Source organism: Pelophylax lessonae, assembly GCF_965119305.1.
Source record: "Pelophylax lessonae genome assembly, chromosome: 1".
In the NCBI taxonomy this organism is placed as follows: domain Eukaryota; kingdom Metazoa; phylum Chordata; class Amphibia; order Anura; family Ranidae; genus Pelophylax; species Pelophylax lessonae.
In genome coordinates, this window is record NC_138768.1 from 632,963,923 (window position 1) to 632,989,225 (window position 25,303).

At 42.5% G+C, this 25,303-nt stretch overlaps 1 protein-coding gene and 1 pseudogene across 2 annotated transcripts in view; both read right to left on the reverse strand.

The window, feature by feature from the left end:
- The window catches only part of LOC309548836 (piggyBac transposable element-derived protein 4-like), a 1,162,992-nt pseudogene that overhangs the window by 922,173 nt on the left and 215,516 nt on the right, over positions 1 to 25,303 (reverse strand). The window lies entirely within an intron of this gene.
- Positions 2,916 to 25,303, reverse strand: part of ANKRD50 (ankyrin repeat domain containing 50) — a 145,131-nt gene continuing 122,743 nt past the window's right edge. Inside the window, exons 4-5 of the mRNA XM_082243136.1 lie at positions 11,957 to 15,465; positions 2,916 to 4,241 (exon numbers count right to left, since the gene is read on the reverse strand). Of these exons, the coding sequence (XP_082099262.1) occupies positions 11,960 to 15,465 (3,506 nt within the window). The 3' untranslated portion in view covers positions 2,916 to 4,241; positions 11,957 to 11,959. The remainder of the gene's footprint in view (positions 4,242 to 11,956; positions 15,466 to 25,303) is intronic.

The following is a 25,303-nucleotide window of genomic DNA, read 5'->3' on the forward strand; positions in this document are numbered from 1 at the left end:
ACCATACCGAACCGACAGGCACCCTCTCTTCATAATACCCTCTCCACCGAGGTGGGGGTTTGTGGACGCCTCGACTCTCTGGTCCTGGCGTCCAAGCGAGCTTTTAACTCGCAAAGTCAGTCCCTTTACTGGGACTCCGTCGCGGCCGACTCAGCGCACTGGTCTGCACGCGCTTTTAGGCAGAAACCGGGGTGACCACTGGATCTCACATCCAGCCCGTCGCCCGGCCCCGCATACTTACTTGAATATGTCGCGGCCGACCAAGCGCAATGCCTGGTCTGCACGCGCTCGTAGGCCGGCTGGGGTGACCACAAGTGTCGCCCAGTCCGGCATTTTTGCTTGAAGATCTCACAGGAAAAAAACACTGGAGAAAACTACCTAAAAAATGTCTTTTTCTTAAAGAAAAAAAGTCTTGCCAGGACCAAAAGATCCCAGCAAGGAACTTAGGTCCTTACTCCTGACTAGACAGAAAAAAACTGATTCCCTGAAGCAGAGAGAGGGAGGATATACCCTCAGGGACTGCCCCCTAGGGTGGAGCCAGAACGTTTTGTCATTCTGCCTAGTCCTACTCCTGCGGAGACAACATAACCCAGCTCTTGAGAATCAAGAAGACTACGTCTGTCAATGAGCGATAGAGAAATGTATTTACAATGCCATTTACTAGTCTGCAGAATTACTAAAAGCAGTGCAGAAACCATTTAAAACTTAATACAGAGCCTTTCCTCCTTTTTTATGTCTAAATTTATTGTAACTGTGCAGGCTTAATTATATTTGCTCCTTATTTACCTATACTGACTGTTAAGGAATAAAGTTGGCTATATACTTTAAGATTTTTACCATTCAGCCTATGTATGAGGGGGTGATGATAAGTATTGAGCCTTACCCAAAATTGAGATAGGAAGCAGTAAATTGCAGGGTGTACTGGACACTTTGTCTATATTGAATGGTGCGAAAATCAACTACCTATGATTTTAAATTTTTTCTTTTTCAGCTACAAAATGAACATGGCAGCACATCCAGAAACATTCAGTGTGGAAGAGCATAGGACCATAATCAAGTTCCTGTTTCTCCAAGGGAAAGGTGCAAAGCAGATCCATGATGAAATGTCACAAAATTTGGGTGACAGTGGCCCTTCATTTGCAACAGTTCAGCGCCAGATTGTCAAATTTAAAACTGCCCATTTCGGTGTTGAAAGTGAGAAACCCAGTGAAAGGCCAGTTTCTGTCTCTGTGCCTGCAAATGAGAAAGCCATCCATGACAATCATGGAGTACCACTGAATATCAGCAAAAAGTATTGCTACATATCTGGGAATATGACGTGAGAGAGTTGGTGCCATTATCCACAACTTGGAAATAAGAAAGCTTGCAGCAAAGTGGATCCCAAAACTTTTGACAACCGAACAAAAGAGGAAACATGGAGACATCGGTGGCTGTTTTGGAACATTTTGCAAAAAAGGAGTCAGATTTCCTGGACAAACTGGTAACAAGATATGGATCTACGGTTATGATCCTAAAAAAAGGAACAGTCTAAGTAATGGAGGCACAGTGGTTCTCCCAGGCCAAAGAAGTTCAGTGTGCAAAGGTCAGTGCAGAAGCAAAATGGCAACAGTTTTTTGGGATAAGAAGGGAGTTCTGCTGGTGGACTACCTCCAAAAGGGTTCAACCATCAATGCAACATATTACTGTGCTTTATTGACAAAGTTGAGGCAAAATATAAAGGAAAAACGTTGAGGAAAGCTCTCCAAAGGTGTCATCCTGTGTCATGACAATGCCTCGTCACACACTGCTGGTGAAACAATGGCAAAATGGACCTCCTTATGTCCGATGTGGCGCCTTCTATCGTCTGTTCTCCAATTAAAAAGAAAAAAACAACCTAAAGGGACAACGATATGGGAGTGTTCCGGAGGCAACTAATGCTGCAAATAAGTGGTTACACCAGCAGTCAGGAGAATTTTATTTGCAGATACTCAAGCTGCAGGACAGATGTCGCAAGTGCATGGACTTCCAGGGGAAATATGTAGAATAGTGTGGCAGTTACAGCTTCCTAGCTCAATTTTTGCTGGATAAGGCTCAATACTTATCAGCACCCCCTCGTACCAAATGAAAAAAAAAAAAAAAAAAACCACCATAAAACCGGTTCCTACATCCTTGTTATAGCGCATAGATGGTTGAATCGCCAAGGCAAGCTATTGCATTCTTAAAGGGTGACAGCAAGTGTTAGAATAAATTAACAGCGGTTGCAATTTTGTGGGGGGCTCTTTTGATTTGTCAATCAAAGGATACTAGCTGGCAAGGTGCAGACAGGACCACCCACATAGCTAATTTTAGCCAGTTAAACTGACGAACCGGTCGAAATTTGTCCAGCGCAGGGCCAGGTTAAGATGTCCTCATGTATGAGAGTAGCTGTCCTGTCAACTGCCTGACTGTAAATCAGTTGTCTACATTCATTTTTAAACTACACAGCACTATTTGGCACTTTTATGCAGTCTCAGTCTAAGGTCAGGCAGATACTACAGAAAACACCAGACTTAAGATGAGCCCTGGCTCCAGCTCTCAAGCCAGCAAGGATAAATAAAGGGAAAGCATGAGGCTGGGTTCACACTGTTGCAAATTGGATGTGCGTTTCCTTGCACTCAATTCGCATGACAGGAGACTGTGCTTAGCTCTCAATGGATTTGATTTACACAGCTCCATGTCGGCTGCGGAGCGGCTTGCAGAAAAGTCCTGTGCATGTTCAGGTCCTTTTTAGGCCTGAATTCAGTCCTGAAATGGGGCAGGGGAATGCACTGGACCCCCTGCTGCGAACTGCTCCAAATTCAGTGTGAACTCAGCCTAAAGATTTCATACATATACCTCCATAATTATAATTAAAACACATATTCAGAATTTTGCAGAAGCCCAAATATGGATGGTTTTCTTTAAGAACTTATTTTCATATATCCAAGTATATGTCCCACAGGGACAAGACATTTGAAACTTCGATATTGTGTTGTAGCTCTTCAGCAGAGGCTTTATTACTATTACCACTATATGCTACATGTGGAAAATAAATATGCCATTACAGTTACAGGAAAAAAAGGGAACCATTGTCATTTGTACATGTCTACATGTCTGACACAAACAAGTTAACTACATATTTCCTCTAACTGGACAAAAACAACATAACAGGTTACAAAGCTCATTTAAATAAAGTTTTGACAATGCTAACACCAGAAAAATACTTAACACTGAGATCATCAGTGGCAGATAAATATGCACTTTTGAAAGATTTTTGTATTTTGCAAAGTTGAGAATACTACATTCAACTCCACAGCAAAAAAGGCGGAAAAGGAATTTGTTGGACTCTTGACTGTGCAAGGCATGTCTGGGCATGATACAAGAGTTGTTGCATTCAATAGGTAAATACTGCAGAGGACTAGGCTGTGCATGTCTTTTTCCTCGTACATTTCTGGCCTTCAAAGTGTTAAGATACTTTGTAGGTTTGCAAGTCTACAGAGTTGTATTATTTCAGATGCTGTCAAGACCTGACTTATTAAACACAAAAATGAATACATTTCAGCTGCTTGTCTCATTTCTTAACAGCAGATTTGAGAAGTCATACAGTTCACGGCAGGACATGCATACTTATGCTCCTGTTTCATATAAAATGCTGCAAATAGCACAATTTTTTTAGGGGGAGAAAGGGGAATTTTAGGTGCAGTTGCAAAGTGCATTTTGTGCACACTTTTAAGAACACAATTTCAATTTTTTTTTCCTTTTGTAAAGTTGCCTATAATTAGGCAAAATAAATATCCAGTCAACCCAAAATTGGCATTTCAGTTTTTGGTAACTGCTGGAGAGTTAACTTGTGTTATACATGTGTGAGTCTCTGGTGGTAAGATCATTGCAGTTGAGTCAACAGACCTGCACATCTTGCATTAAAAAAGGCATGCCGCAAAATTAGTCAGATTTCTGGATGCAAATGAAAGAAATATCCACGGGTGAGCTAAAAAAACAAAACAAATTGATTCGAAACTTTGACAGGAACTATAGCTGGGAATCTTGCTGCTTAAGTCTCCTAGATACTAAAGATGCCAAAACTGTGACCTGCCCCAGCATATACCACCAATAACTGAAATTTCACATTTGAATGGACTGTCCTTTTAAAACAATACCAGTAAACTTTTATGGTAAGGAAAAAAAAAAAAAGATTTGCAGTTTTAGGTGTCTTCTAGTACGTTACAGTCTTGTGCTTTTTCAACCTGTGAAATGTGAAGAAAAAAATATTACATAAAATTGACAATTTATAGATAAACATCAGGCAAACAGCTAAATTCAACGATGAAATCTATATATTTGTGAGCCATTTTAGTCACTAAAACAGGGCTCAACAAATCCCAGGTGCCAGGTTGCCATGCCTACTAAAAATTGCATCCTGGCACCTGGGCTTTTATCAGCCCATTTACTGTTGGCGTGAGCACAGGGTTGCCACCTGTACAGAATTGACCCAGACAGGCCAGGTTTTGATACCTGTGCCAGAGTTTCTGTTCACCTGAAATCCAGACACAACATCAGTCCCAGCATGTCAACTTAGCTTGTCCTGGGATGCAGACAGCCAGTGCAGGAACTCAGTGGGGGCATCCTCAAACTCAGTCATGATTCCTGTCAGCATTGCCTGCCTGTAATGTGTGCTCTCCTTCTTCCCCATAGGAACCGCTTGTCACTCCTGCTGGTAAGGAATTATTCCCAGGCAATCTAATCGTAGTCAAAGAGTGTAGGGGATGCTGATACAAGGAAGATCTCTCTCTAATGGAGGTCTCGAAGGAAGGGAGGGGGACAGGGGCACCGATATAAGGGGACTGTGCGCTAATGGGGGGTCTCTAATGGGAAGATGCTGACTGCTGATATAAGGCTGCATTCACATGTCAGCGTATGATCGCGGGCAGAACCGCCGCGGTTCCCGCCCGCGATTCGGAGATTTATTGCAAATCGCGGGACGCCTAGCGTTGCCCGTTGATTTGCAATAGCCCCCCAAACGCGAGCGATGTTGCCGCAATTTACGCCCGCCGAATCGCGGCAACATCGCACAAACAAAATCGCGGGACGCAATACGCTCCAAAAAAGTACAAGAGCTTCTTTGGAGCGTATCGCCCCCCGCGATTTTGTTTGCGCGATGTTGCCGCGATTCGGTGGGCGTAAATCGCGGCAACATCGCTCGGCGTTTGGGGGGCTATTGCAAATCAACGGGCAATGCTAGGCGTCCCGCGATTTGCAATAAATCTCCGAATCGCGGGCGGAACCGCGGCGGTTCTGCCCACGATCATACGCTGACATGTGAATGCAGCCTAATGGTTGCTGACCATTAGATCAGCTGTCTGCACCCCCAATTAGAGACCCCCATTATATCAGTCACCTTACATCAGCACCCCCTTTCCAGACCCCAATTAGAGTCCCTTTATATCAACGACCCCCACAATAACTTTCAGACCAACAGTTGGTCTCTAAAGGAGTTTTGCTTAAAAAAACTAAAAAAAAATAAAAAAAATGCAGCACAAGTTCACCCTTATAATTATATTAAGTGCTTTCCGCCTGCCCACAGTACATTTACTGCAGGCAGGTGGCACAAGCACACGTACATCATCCAGCCTGTTCTGGGTTAGAGGTGCGCATGTGCATGCTCCCTGCTGATCCGCGCTGACACTGGCTACAGCAGGATTTTGTCAGCTGGTCCTGGCCAACTATTTATGGCTAAGACCCACTGATCAGCTTTAGCTAATCACCACACAGAGTCCTGTGTTTACAAACACACAGGGTTCTGTACACATCGTTAGTTAAAAAAAAACTGGCTTCTAACTTTTTGGCTGTTTCCTGGATTCAAAGAAAATTAGTCAAGCCCTGCAGTAAGATTTGCATTTATGTTCATATAATTGATATTTACACAGATCTGCCACACAGAAATACCCTTTCCGGCAGGGGCAGAAGGCCTGTTTTTTCCCTTTACAAATCTTGCAAATAGGCAGGTAAATGAGAAGCAGCACACCGATGAGATAATCTGTCACTCTCCTCATAATAGCTTGCTCAGATATTGTGAATAGACATAGGCACAATCAGAGGATGGTGACACTGCCCTTGGCTGTCTGTATTTCATGGGAGAGAGGAGGTGATGAGACGCACATCGAAGGAAGCCCAGATGGAGGAAAGACTGCCTGCCTGCAGTCGGGTTGTCCAATGAGAACCGGCCCTTCCTTGTCCTGTGGAACGCACTGTCAGGCTAGCGTGATGCCACTTCCCGGATGTGGCGCGGATCATCGCCCCCCTTTCCTCCATCTGGGCTTCGACGTGCATCTCATCGCATCTCTCCCATTTGGATGGACTGTATTTATAATATTCTATATAATTCCAGTTTCAGTCAGAGAAGCCTATTTGCACCATACATTCTTTGTATAATAGCCTGCTCATTCTGCAGCACAACTGTTTAAAGCTGGACATACATTACTCCACCTGGCTGAAAAAACACAAAACACACCAATTTTTCAATCCACACATTCAATCAAGGTGGATGGAGAAATTCTCCCTATCCTGTCTTTGATAGCGGGATTACCTGCTGTCTGAATACACTGATCAGCGCTGCAGCCTGTGCTGATCAAATACTGGTTGTCCAGCAGAACCATTTAAGGCCCTTTACACACATGTGGATCGTTTATTTCATCAATTCAGTCACGTCAAAATGGATGAAGTGGTCATAAGTTTTTCATCAGTTTACATTACTACACTACCAATGCAAAAACAGATGAAAAACTGACCATTTGTCAGTTTAAATAATTTTTTGTCCAATTCGTTTTTTTTTTTTTTAACGGAAGAAAAATAGAGCTTTGATTAGCTAAAAAAAAAAGGACGACGGATGTGGATGTAAAATGATGTAAATGGAGGATTATCCATTTTTCCATAGAGATGCATTGATGTCTGTTTTTCATCTGTCAATGGCTGAATGAAAAATGGACAGCATGTGTGAAAGGGGCCTAACAGAAGCCGGTCTAATGACCAGCTGCTGTTGAACAGAGAAGGCTACACACACATCAAAATTTGCAGAATTCTGCTGAATTTTGATCCACATAAGGCCAGCTTGACTCTTTGTGCTGTCTGACTCTCTCCCAGTCTGAACCTTGCTATATAGTGCTCCTGCAAAATACTAATACCAGGTCAAATTCAAGCCCTTACACAAATTTAACGATGCACAAGAAATACAGAGCAGCATTAGTGCCCTTTAGACCCCATGCACACAGGGCGTTTTTGCAGCTGATACTAGCAGCGTCAGACGTTTTTCTTTTGCAGCTGCAAAATGCCCATCCATACTATTCTATGGCCTCATGCACACAGAGCTTTTAGGAGCTCCAAGTGGCATAGGCATTTAATAGCTGCAAATAAAAAACCCAGGACCAGTGCATTCTGGAGCTGCAGCATCAAGCTGTAAAAACGTCTGACACTGCTAAAGGCTGAATAACGTTGGTTATACAGCGTTAAGCAATGTTATACGTTTTTCCCATTCAAAATCAATGGTTTCCTATGGGAGCCTATTGATTTGAATTGGGGGGGACCCTAAGCCGTTTTTTTGGCATGGGGGCTACCCTCAAAATCCATACCAGACCCGAAGGGCCTGGTTTGGAACCTGGGGGGACCCCCCCCCACGCCGTTTTTTTCCCATTTTGGCGTGGAGTTCCCCCTCAAGATTCTCGCACCGCAAGTTGAATCATAATGATCCGACTTGCGATGCGCATTCAATTCAAATCAAAGGGCTCCAATAGGGAACCATTGATTTTGAATGGAGGCAGAAAAAATGCTGCTAAAAGCAACGTGGCCAAACGTGCAATAACGCCAATGGAAGAAGCTACTAAAAGCACGTTTTTACAGCTGCTTCTTTCTGGCGTTAGAAGTGGCTCTGCAGCTTTTTTTTTTTTTGACGCCCTGTGTGCATGGGGCCTTACAGTGGCAAAAAGTATTTGATCCCTATAGATTTTGAAAGTTTGCCCACTTGCAAAGAAATTAGGGGGCTATAATTGTTATCATAGATTTTAAATAATAGACAGAATATCAACCAAAAATATATAAAAAAACACAATACAAATGTTATATATGGAGTTGCAGTTCAGTGAGTAAAATAATTATTTGAAAAAAAAAAATCATTGGTAACACAATACGCCGCCATAGATGGATATCCTGCAGCGCCCGCAAGGCCCCCCTCCACAAGAGGGTACAGGATCGTTTGCGAACATCTAAATAATTCTGAGAAGGATTGCGAGAAAGTGCTGTGGTCAGATGAGACCAAAACTGAGCTCTTTGGCAATAGCTTGACCCACCGTGTTCGGAGGAAGAAAAATGCTGACTATGACCCTAAGAACACCATCCTTACAGTCAAGCATGGAAATGGAAACATTATGCTTTGGGGCTGTTTCTCTAAAGTAGAGGCTTGACTTTGCCAGATTGAGGAGCCAATGGATGAGGCCATGTATTGTAAAATCTTGAATGAGAACCACCTTCTTCCCTCAGCAAGAACCCTGAAGATGGGTCTTCCAGCATGACAATGACCCAAAACATACCGCCAAGGCAACAAAAGAGATGGGTCAACAAGAAGCACATTAAGATCATGGAGTGGCCTAGTCTCCAGACCTTAATCCTATAGAAAATTTTATGAAGGGAGCTGAAACTTCGAGTTGCCAAGCAACAGCCAAGAAACCTTAAGGATTAAGAGAAGATCTGGAGCAAAATCCCTCCTGAGTGTGCAAACCTGGTAACCAAGAAACGTGTTACCTCTGCTTGCCAACAAGGGTTTCTCCGCAAAGTACCAAGTCATGTTTTGCTTGGGGGATCAAATACTTAAATTTTACTCCCTAAACTGCAACTCAATTTATAACATTTGTATCATGTGTTTTTTCTGAATTTTTGGTTGATATTTTGTCTCCATCATTTAAAATACACATATGATAAAAATTATAGACCCTTCATTTCTTTTTAAGTGGGCAAACTTACTAAATCTGCAGGGGAACAAATAATTATTTTCGCCACTGTAAATGTAAGTGGGTGTGAGATAAAAAAAACGGAATTCCAGGGAAAAAAGCAACAGAGGTGAAACACATTTCAGGGAATGTTTATTTGTATTTCAGTCCATTTACCATTTTACAACTGGCACATAGCCAGGTTGGTGACATCTCTTATCTTTGTAGCTTAAAAAAATTAGTATGGTTAAAAAAAAACATTTATACTCACCTAGATGGGTGAAGCACTGATCCAAGTTGCAGATTTCCCCCGCTGCCTCCAAAACCAAGAACTGCACTATCAAAGATCGACTTTCAGTCACAGGCTCTCTGTTCTGCGCCCCCCCCCCCCCCAAGCACTCACTGGAACACCAAAACTGTGCAAACTGTGGTGGGGCAGGAGCAGCTGGCTCAGTCTCCCAGCGGCTAAGCCAGCTGTAGGTCCAGGCACCTTGGTGGATTCCTACTATAAAGTGACATCAACAAACAGTGAGCTTTAGCCCGTTGCCTGCCGAAAACAGGTTACAAGAGTACAGAACAAACTTCACTCCTGTGATCCATAGGAGCAGCATACCCATAATCACTTTGGCTATACTTCTACTTTATCAATACAACTCATCCATTCTCCAACCTGTAAATTACCAATCAAGGAGCAGTAGCAGACTGATGAGCTCACTCTCTGCTGACTAGATTTTGATTTTTACACAAATAAAAAAAATAAATAGATATTTTGATTTAAGTGTAAATTCTATAACTTGGAGTACATGACACAAAAGTTTATTAGACCATGGATTTAGCCCCGGTTCACACTTATGCGAGTGCGGGAAGGCTGCGAATCCGCAGCCTGTTCCCGCATCACACACACACCCCCGGCAGTTCACACTGCCATATGCAATATGCTGGGGGTGTCAATGTAATCTTAACGACACCCCCAGTTTGATCGCATATCGCAGTGCGATCTTGCAGTTCGCACAGGATCGGATCGCACAAGTGTGAACCGCTGTGCGATCCGATCCTGATGCGGCTGCCAAAAAGGGTCCCTGTGCGTGTTTGCTGCGGGTGCGGTGCGAATTTAGCCATACAAAGTGTATGGCTAAACTCGCACCGCACAGCCGATCGCATGTAATGAAGGAGCAGTGCGCTCCGACATTACATGCGAACCCCGCACTCGCACAAGTGTGAACCGGGGCTTAAGGTTCCTGTTTTTTTTTAGCAAGCAGTTAAATGATCACAGAGGAACAGGGGAGGGACCTGTGCTCTGTACTATACCTAAAGTTAAGTATATCTAAATTTGTTACCCTGAAGCGCATCTCCAGCCCCCCCCCCCTTTTTTTCCCCCAAAACCTGTCTACCTTGACGCTGGTTCGGGACATTTAGGATACTCGCCTGCTGAGTGGATCCAGCGGTGTCCTACAGAATCCTCTTAGAATTCCGCCCCACTCAGTCTCGTGCCACCATTTTCTTATATGATATCATCACAAGGCCCCCGGTTCAGCTCTTGGGCCTTGTGATGCTCTGCCCCCCTGCTCCTTTCCTAATAGGGCACTATGCTTCCTGGGATATGCAACGTGCATATCCCAAGAGGCAAAGGGAGAGTAGTGCACATTTGTCTGGGTGAATGATGTGCAAGGGGTGGGGAAGAGGGAGGTATAGTGTCTGGGGGTCAGAGGATTGGACCATGGCCCTGGAGCTGTATAGCACCCTGCGGCTAACTCACTCAATGCACCATGTATCTAGGTAAGTGCCAAACACAGGATGCAGTGCTGGTAGCAATCATTACAGGCCATTTACATGGATGGTAACCAATATGGAAACTACTAATGAGCTAGAAGTCGCTAAGGAGTCAGATTTTGACAGAAGTGTGTGATTTGACTAAGGAAAAGTGGTGAAAATTCTCCGACAGACATAGCAGTCAATTACCAAAAGGACATTAGCAAAAAAAACTTGAGCCTCAGAGTGGGCATATAACCCATAGCCTAAGAATCAACTCCTGTGTCCTGTACTGTACGATTAAAATAAACGGTTATCCATCCTATATATACCAAACTTGTGTGATTTGTTGCAGTTCACTTGCACATAGAATGAAATCTTGTATAAATACCCATTTTCGCTATGTAGATACACAATGTGGAAGAAAGCTTAAAGCCTGTGGCATGAAATGACGCTCTTCTTGAATATGAGCTGATCACTATAATATCGTGGTAACTTAACCATGTCCCTTCACTAGTCCACAGCTCCAAATTACAGACAACGGTTTTCATCAAACAGGAGTGACTTTGCAGAATTTAAACACATTGTATAATGATGGCAAGACCCCAGAGACCAGTGTGAGTAGTTGTTTCAAAGGCCTGGCTGCGCTGCACCAAAAAAAAAAAAAAGATGAATAACTTCCAGTGTTGGTATGGTAACCCTATAGATTTGTAACAGTCACAAAACAAAAAAATTAAAAACAATTGATGACCAGCAGGTGTAGAGGTACTAATACTACCACCACCAGTTATAATTGCCTATAAACCACTTTAAAATATAAATACTGATCTATTTAAAGATCACTTCACACATTCAGGAAAAGTGAAAATCATATACTAGTCTACCCCCTGACTCTCCTCTACACATTACCCCAGGGGACCTCAAACTGGCAAAGGGGGCAGTACAAGATATTAACTCTGCAGGGTGCCCAAACTTTTGCAAACGCCATTTTTTGTTTTCTGTTATTTTGAAAGGGGAAATGATGGAAATAAAATCTAACTTTTGTTGACATAAGAATAATCATCTGTAATTTGATGCCTTTTGGGGATTTTTCCATCTTTCCTTGGGTTCTTTATGCACATTGATACAAATTTTTACCTGTGGTGCCCAAACTTCCGATCCCCACTGTACATAAAAAAAGCATGTTGTTTGCCAAAAGACTACTAAAAATGTTGAAAAATTACCAAAACATTTCTTACCAGTTATAGTGGAGTTTCCTTTTTGTAGTTAAAGCTAGGGTCAGTTCCTTCAATTTGAAGTTTAAGTGACTGTTTAAGGCCTAAGTCGGTTTCTGTTGAAGGATATCCTTCTAGAACTTCCGGATGCCCTCGACCTGACACAGAACGAGGCACAGAAACCCTACTAAGAAAAACCTGATTCCCTTGAAGGTGATAATTGGGATTGGTCAGAATTCCATTCCTTTTCTTTTGTTCCGCACTCTGCTGTTGAACTGATGTAATTTGAAGTTTTGAAGGGTCCGTAGGGATTTGCTTTAGTGGTACATTTACTCCAGAGCCAGAACTAGGAATATGCACTCTTTTGTCAAATTGTGTCATTTCATATTCCAAAACTTTAGACTGGGAAGAGTTACTTTGCTTGGTTTTCTTGGTTATAGAGCTAGATTTGTTTGATGATTCTCCTTTGCCCCCTTTATTTGTCTTTGTGGATTTTAAACTCGGTTTGACTTGGCTCCATTCAAATTCACTTGTTGGTGAATTGTTCTGCCCTAAAGACTGTGTAGTGGAAGAGGGAGAAACTACCGACTGTCTACTTCTGCTACGTGGAAGTGAATGCTGTTGAATTTGTTCTGTGAAAGAAAGGCAATGGAAGCTATCAATAGGCACTGTTTGAGCAGTTGCTGTAGATGAAGTTGTACGAAGTGAAGAATTTTTAGAACTTTTAAGTGAATTGTTTGAAAGAGAAGACTTATGTCTATCTACTGTAGAATCTGGAGATTCTGAGGGAGAACTGAAAGCATGAGAGGGTCCATTACACAATCCTCGCATAGTTGGGTGATCACCCCCTCCAGTGCTGGATGAGCTATTAGATTTAATTGTTAAAGACTGTACTTTAGTTGATGTTGTGTTTAAGCTTTTTTGCTCCATTGTATGAACAGGAGATGGATTGCATCCATTGAGAGTTGATCCTCCATATTTTTCAAGCAACTTAATTATTTGTGTATGTCCATTTTTAGCAGCAACACGCATAGCTGTCCTTCCAAATTGATCTGCATGATTTGGATCTGCACCATGTTCCAATAAAACCTGAACAACTTCAGTGTGTCCTTCCTGGGCAGCAATGCAGAGTGCAGTAGCACCCTGGTTACATGTATGATCCACAAGAGCACCATTATCAATTAATAGCTGCACTACTTTTACATGCCCTTGCCAGGCAGCGGACTGTAAGGCAGAACGTTTCTCATTGTCAGATGCGTTAACATCAGCCCGGTAGGACATCAGGGTCTGAACCATCTCTAAATGTCCCTGCCAGCAGGAAACATGAAGAGCTGTTCTCCCTTCAGTATCACTAGCTTCCACATTAGCTCCATTTTCCAAAAAATATTCAGCCATTGTTAACTGATTTTCCAGGGATAGAATGTAAAGTGTAGGACGTCCATCAGCATCTTTTGAGTTGATGTCAGCATCATTGCTCAAAAGCAATTCAACTATATCTCTATGCCCTTCCAAGGAGGCAACACGGAGAGCATTCCGACCATCATATCCTTTTTGATCAACAGGAGATTTATTTTCCAAGAGGGTCTGTACACAGTCATAATGTCCTTCCTGGGCAGCTAGAACTAAAGGTATTCTGCCATCATTATCAATTTCACTTGTTCGAGCACCTTGTTCAATTAATGCTTCACATATTAGTCTGTGACCCTCAAAAGCAGCCATATGAAGTGGAGTCCATCCAGCATCATCTCTATGGTTTTCATCTAGGCCTCTGTCCAGAAGTGTCCTTACTACTTCAACATTTCCTTGAGCTGATGCAATGCTAAGAACAGTACGACCTTCGCTGTCAATGCTATCCACAGCAGCACCCCAGAAAAGTAATGTATTAACAACAGATGCATGCCCCATAGAAGCTGCAGCAAGGAGGGGAGTACGTCCATTGTTATCCGTGTGATCAACATCTGCACCACCTTCTAGGAGAAGATCGACCACATCCACATGTCCCTCATATGCAGCCACAAGTAGGGGAGTCATTCCATCCTTATCACAATGGTCTACCTCTGCTCCTCTCTCAATCAAGAGACTGACAACAGATGCATGACCTTTGCTTGCTGGAACACAAAGAGCTGCTACTGATAGGGCTGTTCTTCCATCCACATCTTCATGATTGACTTCTGCACCATGATTTAACAGATGCTCTACAATTTCCCTATGCCCCATGTATGCTGCTGCAATCAAAGCAGTTCTGCCTTCATTGTCAGCTTTGTTAACTTCAGCTCCATGCTGTAGTAAATTCAGTACGATATCTTCATGCCCTCCCCATGCTGCTGCTCTTAAAGCTGTTCGACTGTCGGCATCTGCACAATCAACTTTGGCTCCAGCATACAAAAGTGCAGACACAACCTCAGTGTGCCCACCCCATGCTGCAGATCTCAGTGCTGTCCAACCATCATGATCACAATGATTTATATTTGTGCCACATCCAATTAAACAATTCACAACCTTCACGTGGCCTTGACGGGCTGCCAAAGTAAGTGCTGTTTGTCCATTGGCATCTTCAATTTCAAGATCAGACCCTCTTGAGACTAGCAAGTTGACCACATCTAGATTACCACTATATGCAGCATTAGCCAACAGAGTTCTTCCATTTGAGTCACACTGATTAACAGATGCACCATTATCGAGGAGTGTACGGATTGAATCTTCTCTTTCCAAAGCTTGCCGTACAATGCAACATGTTCTATCATCTTCACTGTCAACATGGGCACCAGCTTTTACTAGTAATTGCAACACCTCTTGTTCCTTTGGTATTACCGTACATAAGGAGTCTTTTACACACGTTCCATTCCAGATCATCCATAAAGCCAGTTCTGAATTTGTTAACTGTAAATTTGAATGTATTAGATGTAATCCAAATTCCTGAACATCTACTGGTGTCAGTTCTTTTGCTCGGCATGTATAACTCATTGCAAGCATCCTATGTCCCTCTGCTGCATTACATAAATATTTCTGGGTGCAGTGCTTTACATCAAGCAGCCACTCTGCAAAACTGTAGTGGAACAGGATTTTAGTATTGCCTAGTCCATCAACAAATACTTTAGACAGAACATCCATCTTACGCTGAAAATCCTCCATGGTCAATGACATGTTTTTGGTCCAAACCGCATGAAACAGTTCAATAGTTGTTAGTGGTCGACAAGCAGCTAGAATAACATTTAAAATTGGTTGGACCTTAGCAAACTGTTTTCTTACAAACAGCCTCTGACACAGCCAGAGGTATAAACCATTTAAAGTTCCAGGAATATCACGAATTTCACGAAGCATGATGAAGTTTTCGACAACACCATCTAATACACGCTCCAGATAAAGAAAGCACCCGCTGCTTTTAATGTGAAGCTGATTTAACATCTCTGCAGTCTCCTTTGTTAAATGTTGTCTCAGTGCTTCTTCTTGGTCTAAACGATGAAGAATATATTGCTGGACGTCTTTAACTATGTAGGCCTTTCGAAGATCATCTAAACTTATCTTTCGAAAACCTGCAAATAAAAAGATTGAATAATTAAATGAATCTTGCACACATTGGACATCAATATATAAACTCTAAAACTAAAATGTTAAGAGTCAGTGGGGTCGCTTTTCTAAAACTGCAGAGTGCAAAATCTGGTGCAGCTATGCATAGAAACCAATCAGCTTCCAGGTTTTATTGTCAAAGCTTAATTGAACAAGCTGAAGTTAGAAGCCGTTTGGCTACCATGCACAGCTGCACCAGATATTACAGTAGGGTTGATGTACTAAAACTGGAGTGCGTCAGTTTGGAACACAGGATTATTTGTTTTGATAGTTTGTTGAGATCTTTCAAGTTTGCAAACTACATTCTTTACTCAGATAAGGAAAAACAGCTCCCACTTATATTACATTCCACAACAATAGAGAAAAAAACTGTACTTCCTAGGTTTATTTTTTATTTACACAATTCCAGATATATTGCTGAAGAAACAGCAATAAAAGGTTTACAAAGAAAATGTGTTTTATGAAAATCATTAGAAGTTCTCCATTACTTCTGCATGCCAATTTTGCATGGCATTTATTGATTTATTTCTCTAGAGAATGCAAATAATTTAATACTGTATTGTTGTGTAATAAAAATTATACCATTTGGCATGGTTCACAAATTTTCATGAGCGTTTTCATGTAAAGCCATTGTCCTCAATAGGCCGTGTACTATTAGTCAACATTGAAAGTAGACAAACTTTCTCATCGAACAGAAGTTGCAAAGATGGGATAGCAACATTTAAAACTATTTCTAACCTGAATATATGCATTAAATTGCATAGGTGTATATAGAGCCAAAGAAACAACATACAATAAAATGTTTAAAGCAAGGTAAACAAAATAAAAATAATTTAAAGTCCACATTGGTTGTGTGTGTGTGTGTAATTATATATATATATTATATATATATATATATATAAAATTTGTTACAACAATAAAGAGTTTGTACAATTTTAGTTTTAGAATTTTTTTGACTCAAAAATCACAGCTCTTTAACTATGTGTTGCTGGTAAAAGTCCATAATTCCATACAAGTATACATCCATCATTAGGTTATTGCTTACATTGTGAGTCACAGTTTGCAATGACTTCATTGATGGAAAAAAAAATTCAGCCTAAAGGCCCCTTTCACACATGCGGGCCATTGAGATCCGCCTGTCAGTTTTTCAGGCGGATCTGAACAGATGCCCCATGCATCTCTATGGGGCAGCGGATGTCAGCGGAGACATGTCCGCTGACATCCGATCATGTCCGTCAAATCCGGATGGATGGAAACCCTATTTTCCATCTGTCTGGCGGGTCAGATGAGAACGGACAGGCGGTCTGTTCTAATCCGATTCCCCCATAGAGAACAGCAGGGATCTGACACCTCCGTCTCCGCTCTGTTTGCGGTTATCTGCCTGCTCAGTGGATCGATCCCCCGCTTCAGTCGACGGAACGGAGCCATGTGAAAGGGGCCTTATACACATAGGTGGTTTTGCCCTTAGAGAGAATTGCAGGGCCCAGGAGGCATTGTACATCCCGCTGGCAGCAGCCCTGCCAAAATCAAAGACCAGCTGAAATACGCAGCGGCTGTATGCTGTTCTGAGTAGCACTTGCATTCAGGGCTTTTTACCCGAATGCAGCATTTTCTGGGTTCAGGAGTTGAGTTCCTGAACAGGTGGTTCTGAATGACCACCACTCAGAACAGTGTTCAGCTACCACGTATTTTAACCGGATCGCCATACTGCATAAATTGTGACCTGATATTTGTACACATGAATATAGTCTAAAAATACAAGCTTTAGCATTTTTGATTGTGGAAAATATTAGTCCAGTTTGGTGTAGGTAAAGTAGCATTAGGAAAAGGTAATTCTGTTGAAAAATTAATTATATTATATATATATATATATATATATATATATATATATATATATATATATATATATATATATATATATACACACATACATACATACATACATACATACACACACATTACTCAATACCAAATTATTGCACAATTCCTAGATATACTCTAGTACACTCAGATTTCCAATTGATAGCACCAATCAGGAAATTCAAGTGACACCAAACGCGTTTTAAAATTTAATTTATTTTTCTTTTCTTCTTCAGGGGTGCATAAACATATTTAGGAAAAGAGGTTATCTTCTAAAATAAGAACATAACAAATAGAAATATTGCATGTACAGGGTCAATACAATCTTATACAAATTTATTTTTTATGTTGTTGTTCATAACTGTGTAGAGGTAACTAGACATTTATGGGATTAATCAAAAGTGCTGGTAAGACAAGTATCATTGTAAAGGTAGAGAGCAGAGGCCGGCATTTGTCCCGTGATTCACTGGGGCTGGGAAAGTCACAATAAGCATGTTAAGACTATTCGAGTGAAATATAAATAATTTATATAGATCACTTATGAGGCATAGTAGCATGTAACTGAAAGTTACCTTTAGAGAAGAGTATAAATACATACATGTAGATGCTTATTAGGTGCAAGCAGTTTTTCAGAATCACTGGTTTCACTGTTAATAAATCTTAGGGTATGTCCCTTTAGGTGGAATAAAGCTTATACCATCTGTGGCAACAGAAAAAAAAAAACTTTATAAATAGGGTGACAAGCAGTCATTTTATCATTTTTGATTTGATCAAATCAACAAACAATATGTACTAAGATAGTCCTGAAGGACATGTATATGTATGTGTATCAACATATTTACCTGTTTTGTTTGATTCAAATATTTAAATATAACAAATTTGAAGTAGTACTGAGTAGTCAAAAAAAGTCCTAATAGATAGCAGGAAGCAATCTTCTTGGGAGTAGAGCCTCCACTATCTGCAGCAAAATAGAGTGATATATATTATATAATCAGAAAGTTACTGGTATAACATGAAAGTAAAAATGAGAACAGTGGACACCAGTGAAAAAATGCTTACCTCGGGTCTAGGAAATAATGTGTGTGCATTGCTGCAAGGTCAGATGGTAACTGGGCAGCACAGCCATTAAGGCTGTCTATATACAGCCTCGAGTGTAGAGTAGGGCCGGCCTCTGCTCTTCCCCAGTGTCTGACATCTGGAGAATAATTTACAATAATACTCTTCCTACCGGAACTTTTGATTATTCACATAAGTGTCTAGTTAACTCCACACATGTATGAACAACAACATAAAAAAGAAATGTGTATAAGATTGTATTGACATTATATATGCAATATTTTTAAATTGTTATGTTCTTAGTTTAGAAGATATACAACCCCGAAGAAAGACATTCAAATTTGAAACGCATTGATGTCTATCACTTGAATTTCCTGTTTGGTGCCATCAATTGGAAATTCGAGAGTACTAGAGTAAATCTAGGAATTGTGCAATAATCATTTTAATATTGAGTAATGTATATATATTTTTTTATATTTTTGTTACAACAATAAAGATTTTGTATAATTTTAACAGTTGACTCAAAATTACAACTCTTTAGGTTAAAAGTCCCATTATGAGAGTTGCTCTCCATAATTCTACAGTTTAAGGGATGTTGGCAACTGTCAGCTACGTATTCCATTTCAAGTTCAACTTCAGTAGCAAATAAACCCCCCCTACCCCCACACTTCATACAGTAGCTGTTACCTACAACAATATTTTGTAAAAATATACCACACAGGCAAAAACCCAGCGTGAGCACCAACTTTATACCCCCTCCTTTTTTCCCTTCCCTCCCTTTTTTTGGTATGGCTGACTATTGTGGAAAAGAATGGGACACACATGTCTCAGTTATATAAAAACTCTGGGCACCAATGCGCCTTTGTGTTACAATTTTACTGTTGTACTCTAACTCTGTACTTTCAATAAAAGTTTGAAAATAAAAACTCTGGGCAAAAAAGAACAAAGCTGCTGAACTGACTTCTCTATTTACACAATTGAGGAAAATACTTGAAAAGAAAACATCATACTTTAGGCACATAAAATCCCTTAACAACTACCTTAAAGAAATAAAATAAAATCAACCCATTTGGTCTAAGAGTACAAATTTTCCCAACTTTAGACAATCTTGACTCTACTTTTAAACAATGGGAAGAGATCCTACAAAAATTTTCCAGAGGTATGATGAACCTTTTTATGGATGAATACAAGTGAATTGCCCGATTAGACAAAGATTGACAAAATATATTCTCAATTGAGATACTATTGAGATTGAGATACTAATTGAGATACTAATTAAAAAATAAATTTTGCAAGGATAAGGCAGCATTCCAAGTGAAAAAAAGCCTAAAGATGGCAAAACAGAAAAAGAAACGATGCTGTTTTGATGATACACACTCCTTGGTGTCACAAACCTCATCTTAGTCTTTCACTACTTCTTCCTTTCAAGGGTCATCAAAATTCACAGGTTCTTAGAAAAACAAGAGACGTTCCTCCCAGGGAGATAATCCGCAGGACCGAACACATACAAGACGCACAACTAAACAATCTTTACTGACATTTGCACGTGGTGATTCTAACTTGGTGGCAGGTAATATACATGATGGGGAGCAACCCCAGACTAGTTTCACGAGTGACACTGCATCTAATCTCACTATTCACCCCAAAACCTCTTCGAAATGACACATACCTATTTAGGATCTTGATCCGGTTTAATTTTCAGACACACTTAAAGCCACACCCCAAGCCGATAATGAGACTAAGTATGAAGACAGTAGACTGAATGTAGTTAACCTGATTATGAACTTACTAAGGACAAACTGTCTTCTCCAAAAGGCCTCAGCTTTTGTCCTACCCAAAATATAGACAAATTTGAGGTCATAAAAGACCTTCAAATCTTTGCCAGAAAGGGAATTCTTAAAACCTTGTATAGTCAAGCCACAAACGATATAGTCACCAAGTCACAATAGATAAAGTTACTGCTACTTCCAATACCATTGATTTAGAGTCAATCGAGAACCTAATCTCATCACTTGATAATGATTAAGCCCTAGATTTAATTGATCATCTTGATCTGTCCCAACTTCTACATCAAGTTTAACAATCTAGTTCTGTTAACCCCTCAAGTTCAACTACACGCAAAAAGAAGTTTGATAAATTTCCCCTATTAAGTTTGATTTCAAATGTGTCAGCTTTTATCAAGCTGACATGTGAGGAAATCGATAAACTAAAAGCAACTAAATCAGAAGGTAATTTAACCAACCAAGAAAAATGTGCACTATCCAATTTATCCAAAAATTTGAATATCATAATTCGGCCCTCCGATAAAGGGGGGGGCAACGTTGTGATAATGAGTAATGAACAATACATTTACAATGTGCATGAAAATCCTCAAAAATGACTCATGGTATCAAACCATCTCAAATTCAGTAATCGAAAGATTCAACAAAGAATTTTATTCATTAGCGGACTCTGTTTATGCAAACGGAGTTATCACAAAAAATTACTGGGAATTCATTAGAACTGAATAACCCCAAACTCCTACATTTTTTGCCCTTCCTATACTACACAAAAACATATCCACCCCCGGGACGGCTCATATTATCAATCGGGCAATGGCTCCCTTACGGAAAATCTAAGCAAATATATTGATGACCACCTAAGACCTCACACAATCAGTCTTCCTAGTTACATTGAAGACACTATTCTATTTAAATTTTAGATGGTTTATGTACAAAACTGAATCTGCATTATTGGTAGCTATGTATGTAGAATCATGGTACTGTTACATAGATAACAACTTTGATTTTTGGGATGACTTGTTTGAATTACTACAGTCCTTTCCACATACCCTCAACAAGAATACACAATCTCCAATTCACAATGAACTGTGATCTCAACTCCATAACATTTTTGGACACAGAGATCAACAAAAACATGGATGGATTTCTATCATGCAGCCTCTTTATAAAAAGCACAGCGGGGAATTTCATTCTCCATGCTACTAGCTTTCATCAGCGGTCATTGGTTTCATCAATACCGTACAGTCAGTATCTTCAGATTTGCAAGAATTGTTCAGACGAAATCAACTTTAAACAAGAAGCTGATCAACTAAGACAGATTACTTGCACGAGGCTATTCCATTACAACACTCAAAAAAGCATAAAAAAGCACAGTTCAAAAAAAAAACAAAAAATACTATACGGCAAAAAAAAAAAAAAAAAAAAAACCACGTACCTCTACAAATCCCCTACGAATTACTACAAGATTCTCTCGTTAGCAGTCACAGATCACCAAAATAACGGAATTTTTGTAAAATCTTACCTGTAAAATTCCTTTCTCTGAGTCCTCCGACAGTCGCCGCCTCTTCATATTCGTCACATATGGGGGTATTAGACTTTGCTCCGAAGGAGTAGCTAGGCAACAGAATATGTTAACAATAAAGCTTTTAACATATCCCACCCTCAAGGGGTGGTCCCCTCAGTCAATACCCTCCTACTTCCTGCAACCATATCTCAGTTTTAGTGGAATAGCAGTAGAGTATACAACCAAACCCCAAAAGAGGGGCGGGGGCGGCGACTGTCGGAGGACTCAGAGAAAGGAATTTTACAGGTAAGATTTTACAAAAATTCCGTTTTCTCTTACGTCCTCCGACAGTCGCCGCCTTTTCATATTCGTCACATATGGGGACGTCCCAAAGCAGTGCAAACATGAGGGGTGGGAAACGCATCCGCGCCGAAAAGGCAACGCAGTCTCCGCATCAAAGAAAGGAACCTTACCAAAGGAAGGAAACCAGCTGGGCAACAGTAAAAAACAAGTGCTCAACAGGAGCAACAACCCAGGAAAAGACAAAAAACCAGGGGATACAAAGAACTATCCCAACAGCCAGGAGTCCCCAACAAGGGACCCTATGGAACAGCCGCACTAAGAACCTTGCGGCCAAAGGAAGCATCCGCCGATGCCTGAACATCTACTTTGTAGAATTTTGTGAAAGTGTGCACGGTCGACCAGGTCGCCGCCTTACACACCTGGGCTACAGAAGCCCCATGACGACAGGCCCAAGACGTACTCAAAGATCTAGTAGAGTGCGCCTTCACAGGGACAGGAGGAGCCCTACCCTGCAAAGCATAGGCCTGTTCAATGGTCTGCCTGATCCATTTGGCGATGGTAGAGGCCGAAGCCGCCATGCCCTTCCGAGGACCCTCTGGAAGAACAAACAAGGAGTCAGTCTTACGAAAAGACTCAGTCGAATTAAGGTAAACCCTTATCGCCCGAACAACATCCAGAGAATGCAATCTCACCTCCTTTGGATGTTTAGACTTCGCGCACAGCGAAGGCAAGACAATATCCTCATTAAGATGGAATTCCGAAACTCGCTTCGGAAGAAAAGAAGGATTAGGTCGCAAGACCACCTTATCCAAATGAATAACCAGGTACGGAGACTTGCAGGACAAAGCCGCCAGCTCCGACACTCTGCGAGCCGAAGTGATCGCCACCAAAAAGGCGACCTTTTTGGACAACATAGACAACGAGATCTCCCTGATCTGTTCAAAAGGAGCACGTTGTAACACAGATAGAACGAGATTCAAGTCCCAAGGGGGCAAAGGATCCCTCCTAGGAGGAACCAGATGCCGCACACCCTGAATAAAAGTGCCAACCAAGGAGTTGGAAGCCACGGGACGTTGAAACAGAACGGCCAGCGCAGACACCTGACCCTTTATCGTAGCCAGCGCCAAACGCTGATCAACACCCGTCTGAAGAAAAGACAGCACACGGGAAACCGAGTACGTGCGGGGTGAAAACCCCCTGGACTCACACCAGGCAAAATAGGCCTTCCAAGTACGGTAATAAACCTTCCCCGAGGAAGACTTCCTCGCGTTGATCAAAGTATGAACGACCTCTGGAGAGAGACCCTTCTCCTTCAGGACCTCTGTCTCAACAGCCAGGCCGTCAAAGCCAGCGACTGTTAAGGAGGATGGTAAATTGGTCCCTGAGACAGTAGATCGTCTCGAAGAGGTAGACGCCAAGGGGCGTCGACCGCCAGATTCACGAGGTCTGCGTACCAGGACCGGCGAGGCCAGTCCGGTGCCACAAGAATCACCGTGCTGCGTTCCGAGAGTAACCTGCGAAGGAACCTGGACAGCAACTGAATCGGTGGGAACGCGTATACCAGCCTGTACTGATGCCACGGGGCCACTAACGCGTCCGACGCGTCTGCCCGAGGGTCGCGCGTCTTTGCCACGAACCTTCTCACCTTGTTGTTGAGACGAGACGCGAACAGGTCCACATCTGGAAGACCCCACTTCGCGCACAACATCTGGAAGACAGCCGGGTGAAGAGACCATTCCCCCTGATCCAGGGTCTGGCGACTCAGATAGTCCGCCTGCCAGTTCTCCACCCCCGGAATGTGAACTGCCGTTATCGCCGGGACATGAGTCTCGGCCCAAGACAGAATGTCGGCCACTTCTCGAGCCGCCCGGGCACTCCTGGTGCCCCCTTGGTGGTTGATGTAGGCCACCGCCGTGGCATTGTCCGTCTGCACCCGAACCGGGCAGCCCTGCAGCCGGTCCGTCCAGCGATGAAGACAGAGATTTATCGCACGTAATTCCAGAATGTTGATCGGAAGGGAAGACTCTCCCTCCGACCAAGTCCCCTGGGCAGACAGAACGCCCAGAACACCACCCCAGCCCGACAGGCTGGCATCCGTGGTGATCACCGTCCACGAGATAGGACGAAACGACTTACCATCGGGGACCGGAGCCACCACAGAAGGTCTCTTCTGGTACGATGACTCAACGAGATCTGAAGATCCAGAGATTGAGGTCGCCCGTCCCACTTGGACAGGATCTCCGCTTGGAGACCCTGCGTGTGAAACTGGGCGAAGGGAATCGCCTCGAAGGCCGAGACCATCAATCCCAGACATCTCATGCACGTCCTTAAAGACGAGTGCGGAACGTCCCTGAGGGACCTGACTTCCTCCTGAAGAGTTCTGAGTTTGTCTTCCGGCAGGAAGACCTTCGCTTGTACCGAGTCCAGAATCATTCCCAGGTAGGGAAGACGAACCGACGGACTCAGCGTCGACTTTGGAAAATTTATCGTCCAACCAAACTCCTGTAGAGTTTGCATCGTGACAGACAGGTCCTCCTCCAGACCCTGGCTGGTCGCAGACCGAACCAGGATGTCGTCTAGATACCCCAGGACAGAAATGCCCTGGGCCCTCAACAATGCCAGAACAGGTGCAAGCACCTTGGTGAAGACCCGCGGAGCCGAGGCGAGACCAAAAGGCAACGCCACAAACTGGTAGTGATCCTCCGCAATGGCGAATCGAAGGTACCTCTGGTGACCTTCGAAAATGGGGATGTGAAGGTACGCATCCTTCAAATCGATGGAGGCCATGAATTCCCCCGGAACCAGGGCAGCCACCACCGACCGCAAGGATTCCATGCGGAACTTGCGAACCCGCACAGAGCGGTTCAGAGCCTTCAAGTCCAGAATTGGACGAACCTTGCCCTCCTTCCTGGGCACGGTGAACAGATTGGAATAAAACCCCCGAAATCTGTCCCGATGAGGCACCGGAACCACCACTCCCTGAGCCCTCAGGTCCCGCACCGCCAGGTGCAGGTCCCGCAAACACTCTGGAGACAGTTGAAGATTTGAGGGAAAAAATCTGCTCTCCGGCCGAGAGAGAAACTCGATCTTGTAACCAGATCGAACGATTTCCTGAACCCATCTGTCCCGCACACGGGCCAACCAGGGCTGAAGAAAACCGAGCAAGCGTCCCCCCACCCCAAAACTGGGTGAGGGCGCCCCTTCAGGCCGCACTGTTATGGGCTGTAGATCCGGATTGGCCGGACTTCTGTTTACCAGACCAGGGCTTCTTCTGAGAGCCTTGACCTTTGAACGGCTTGC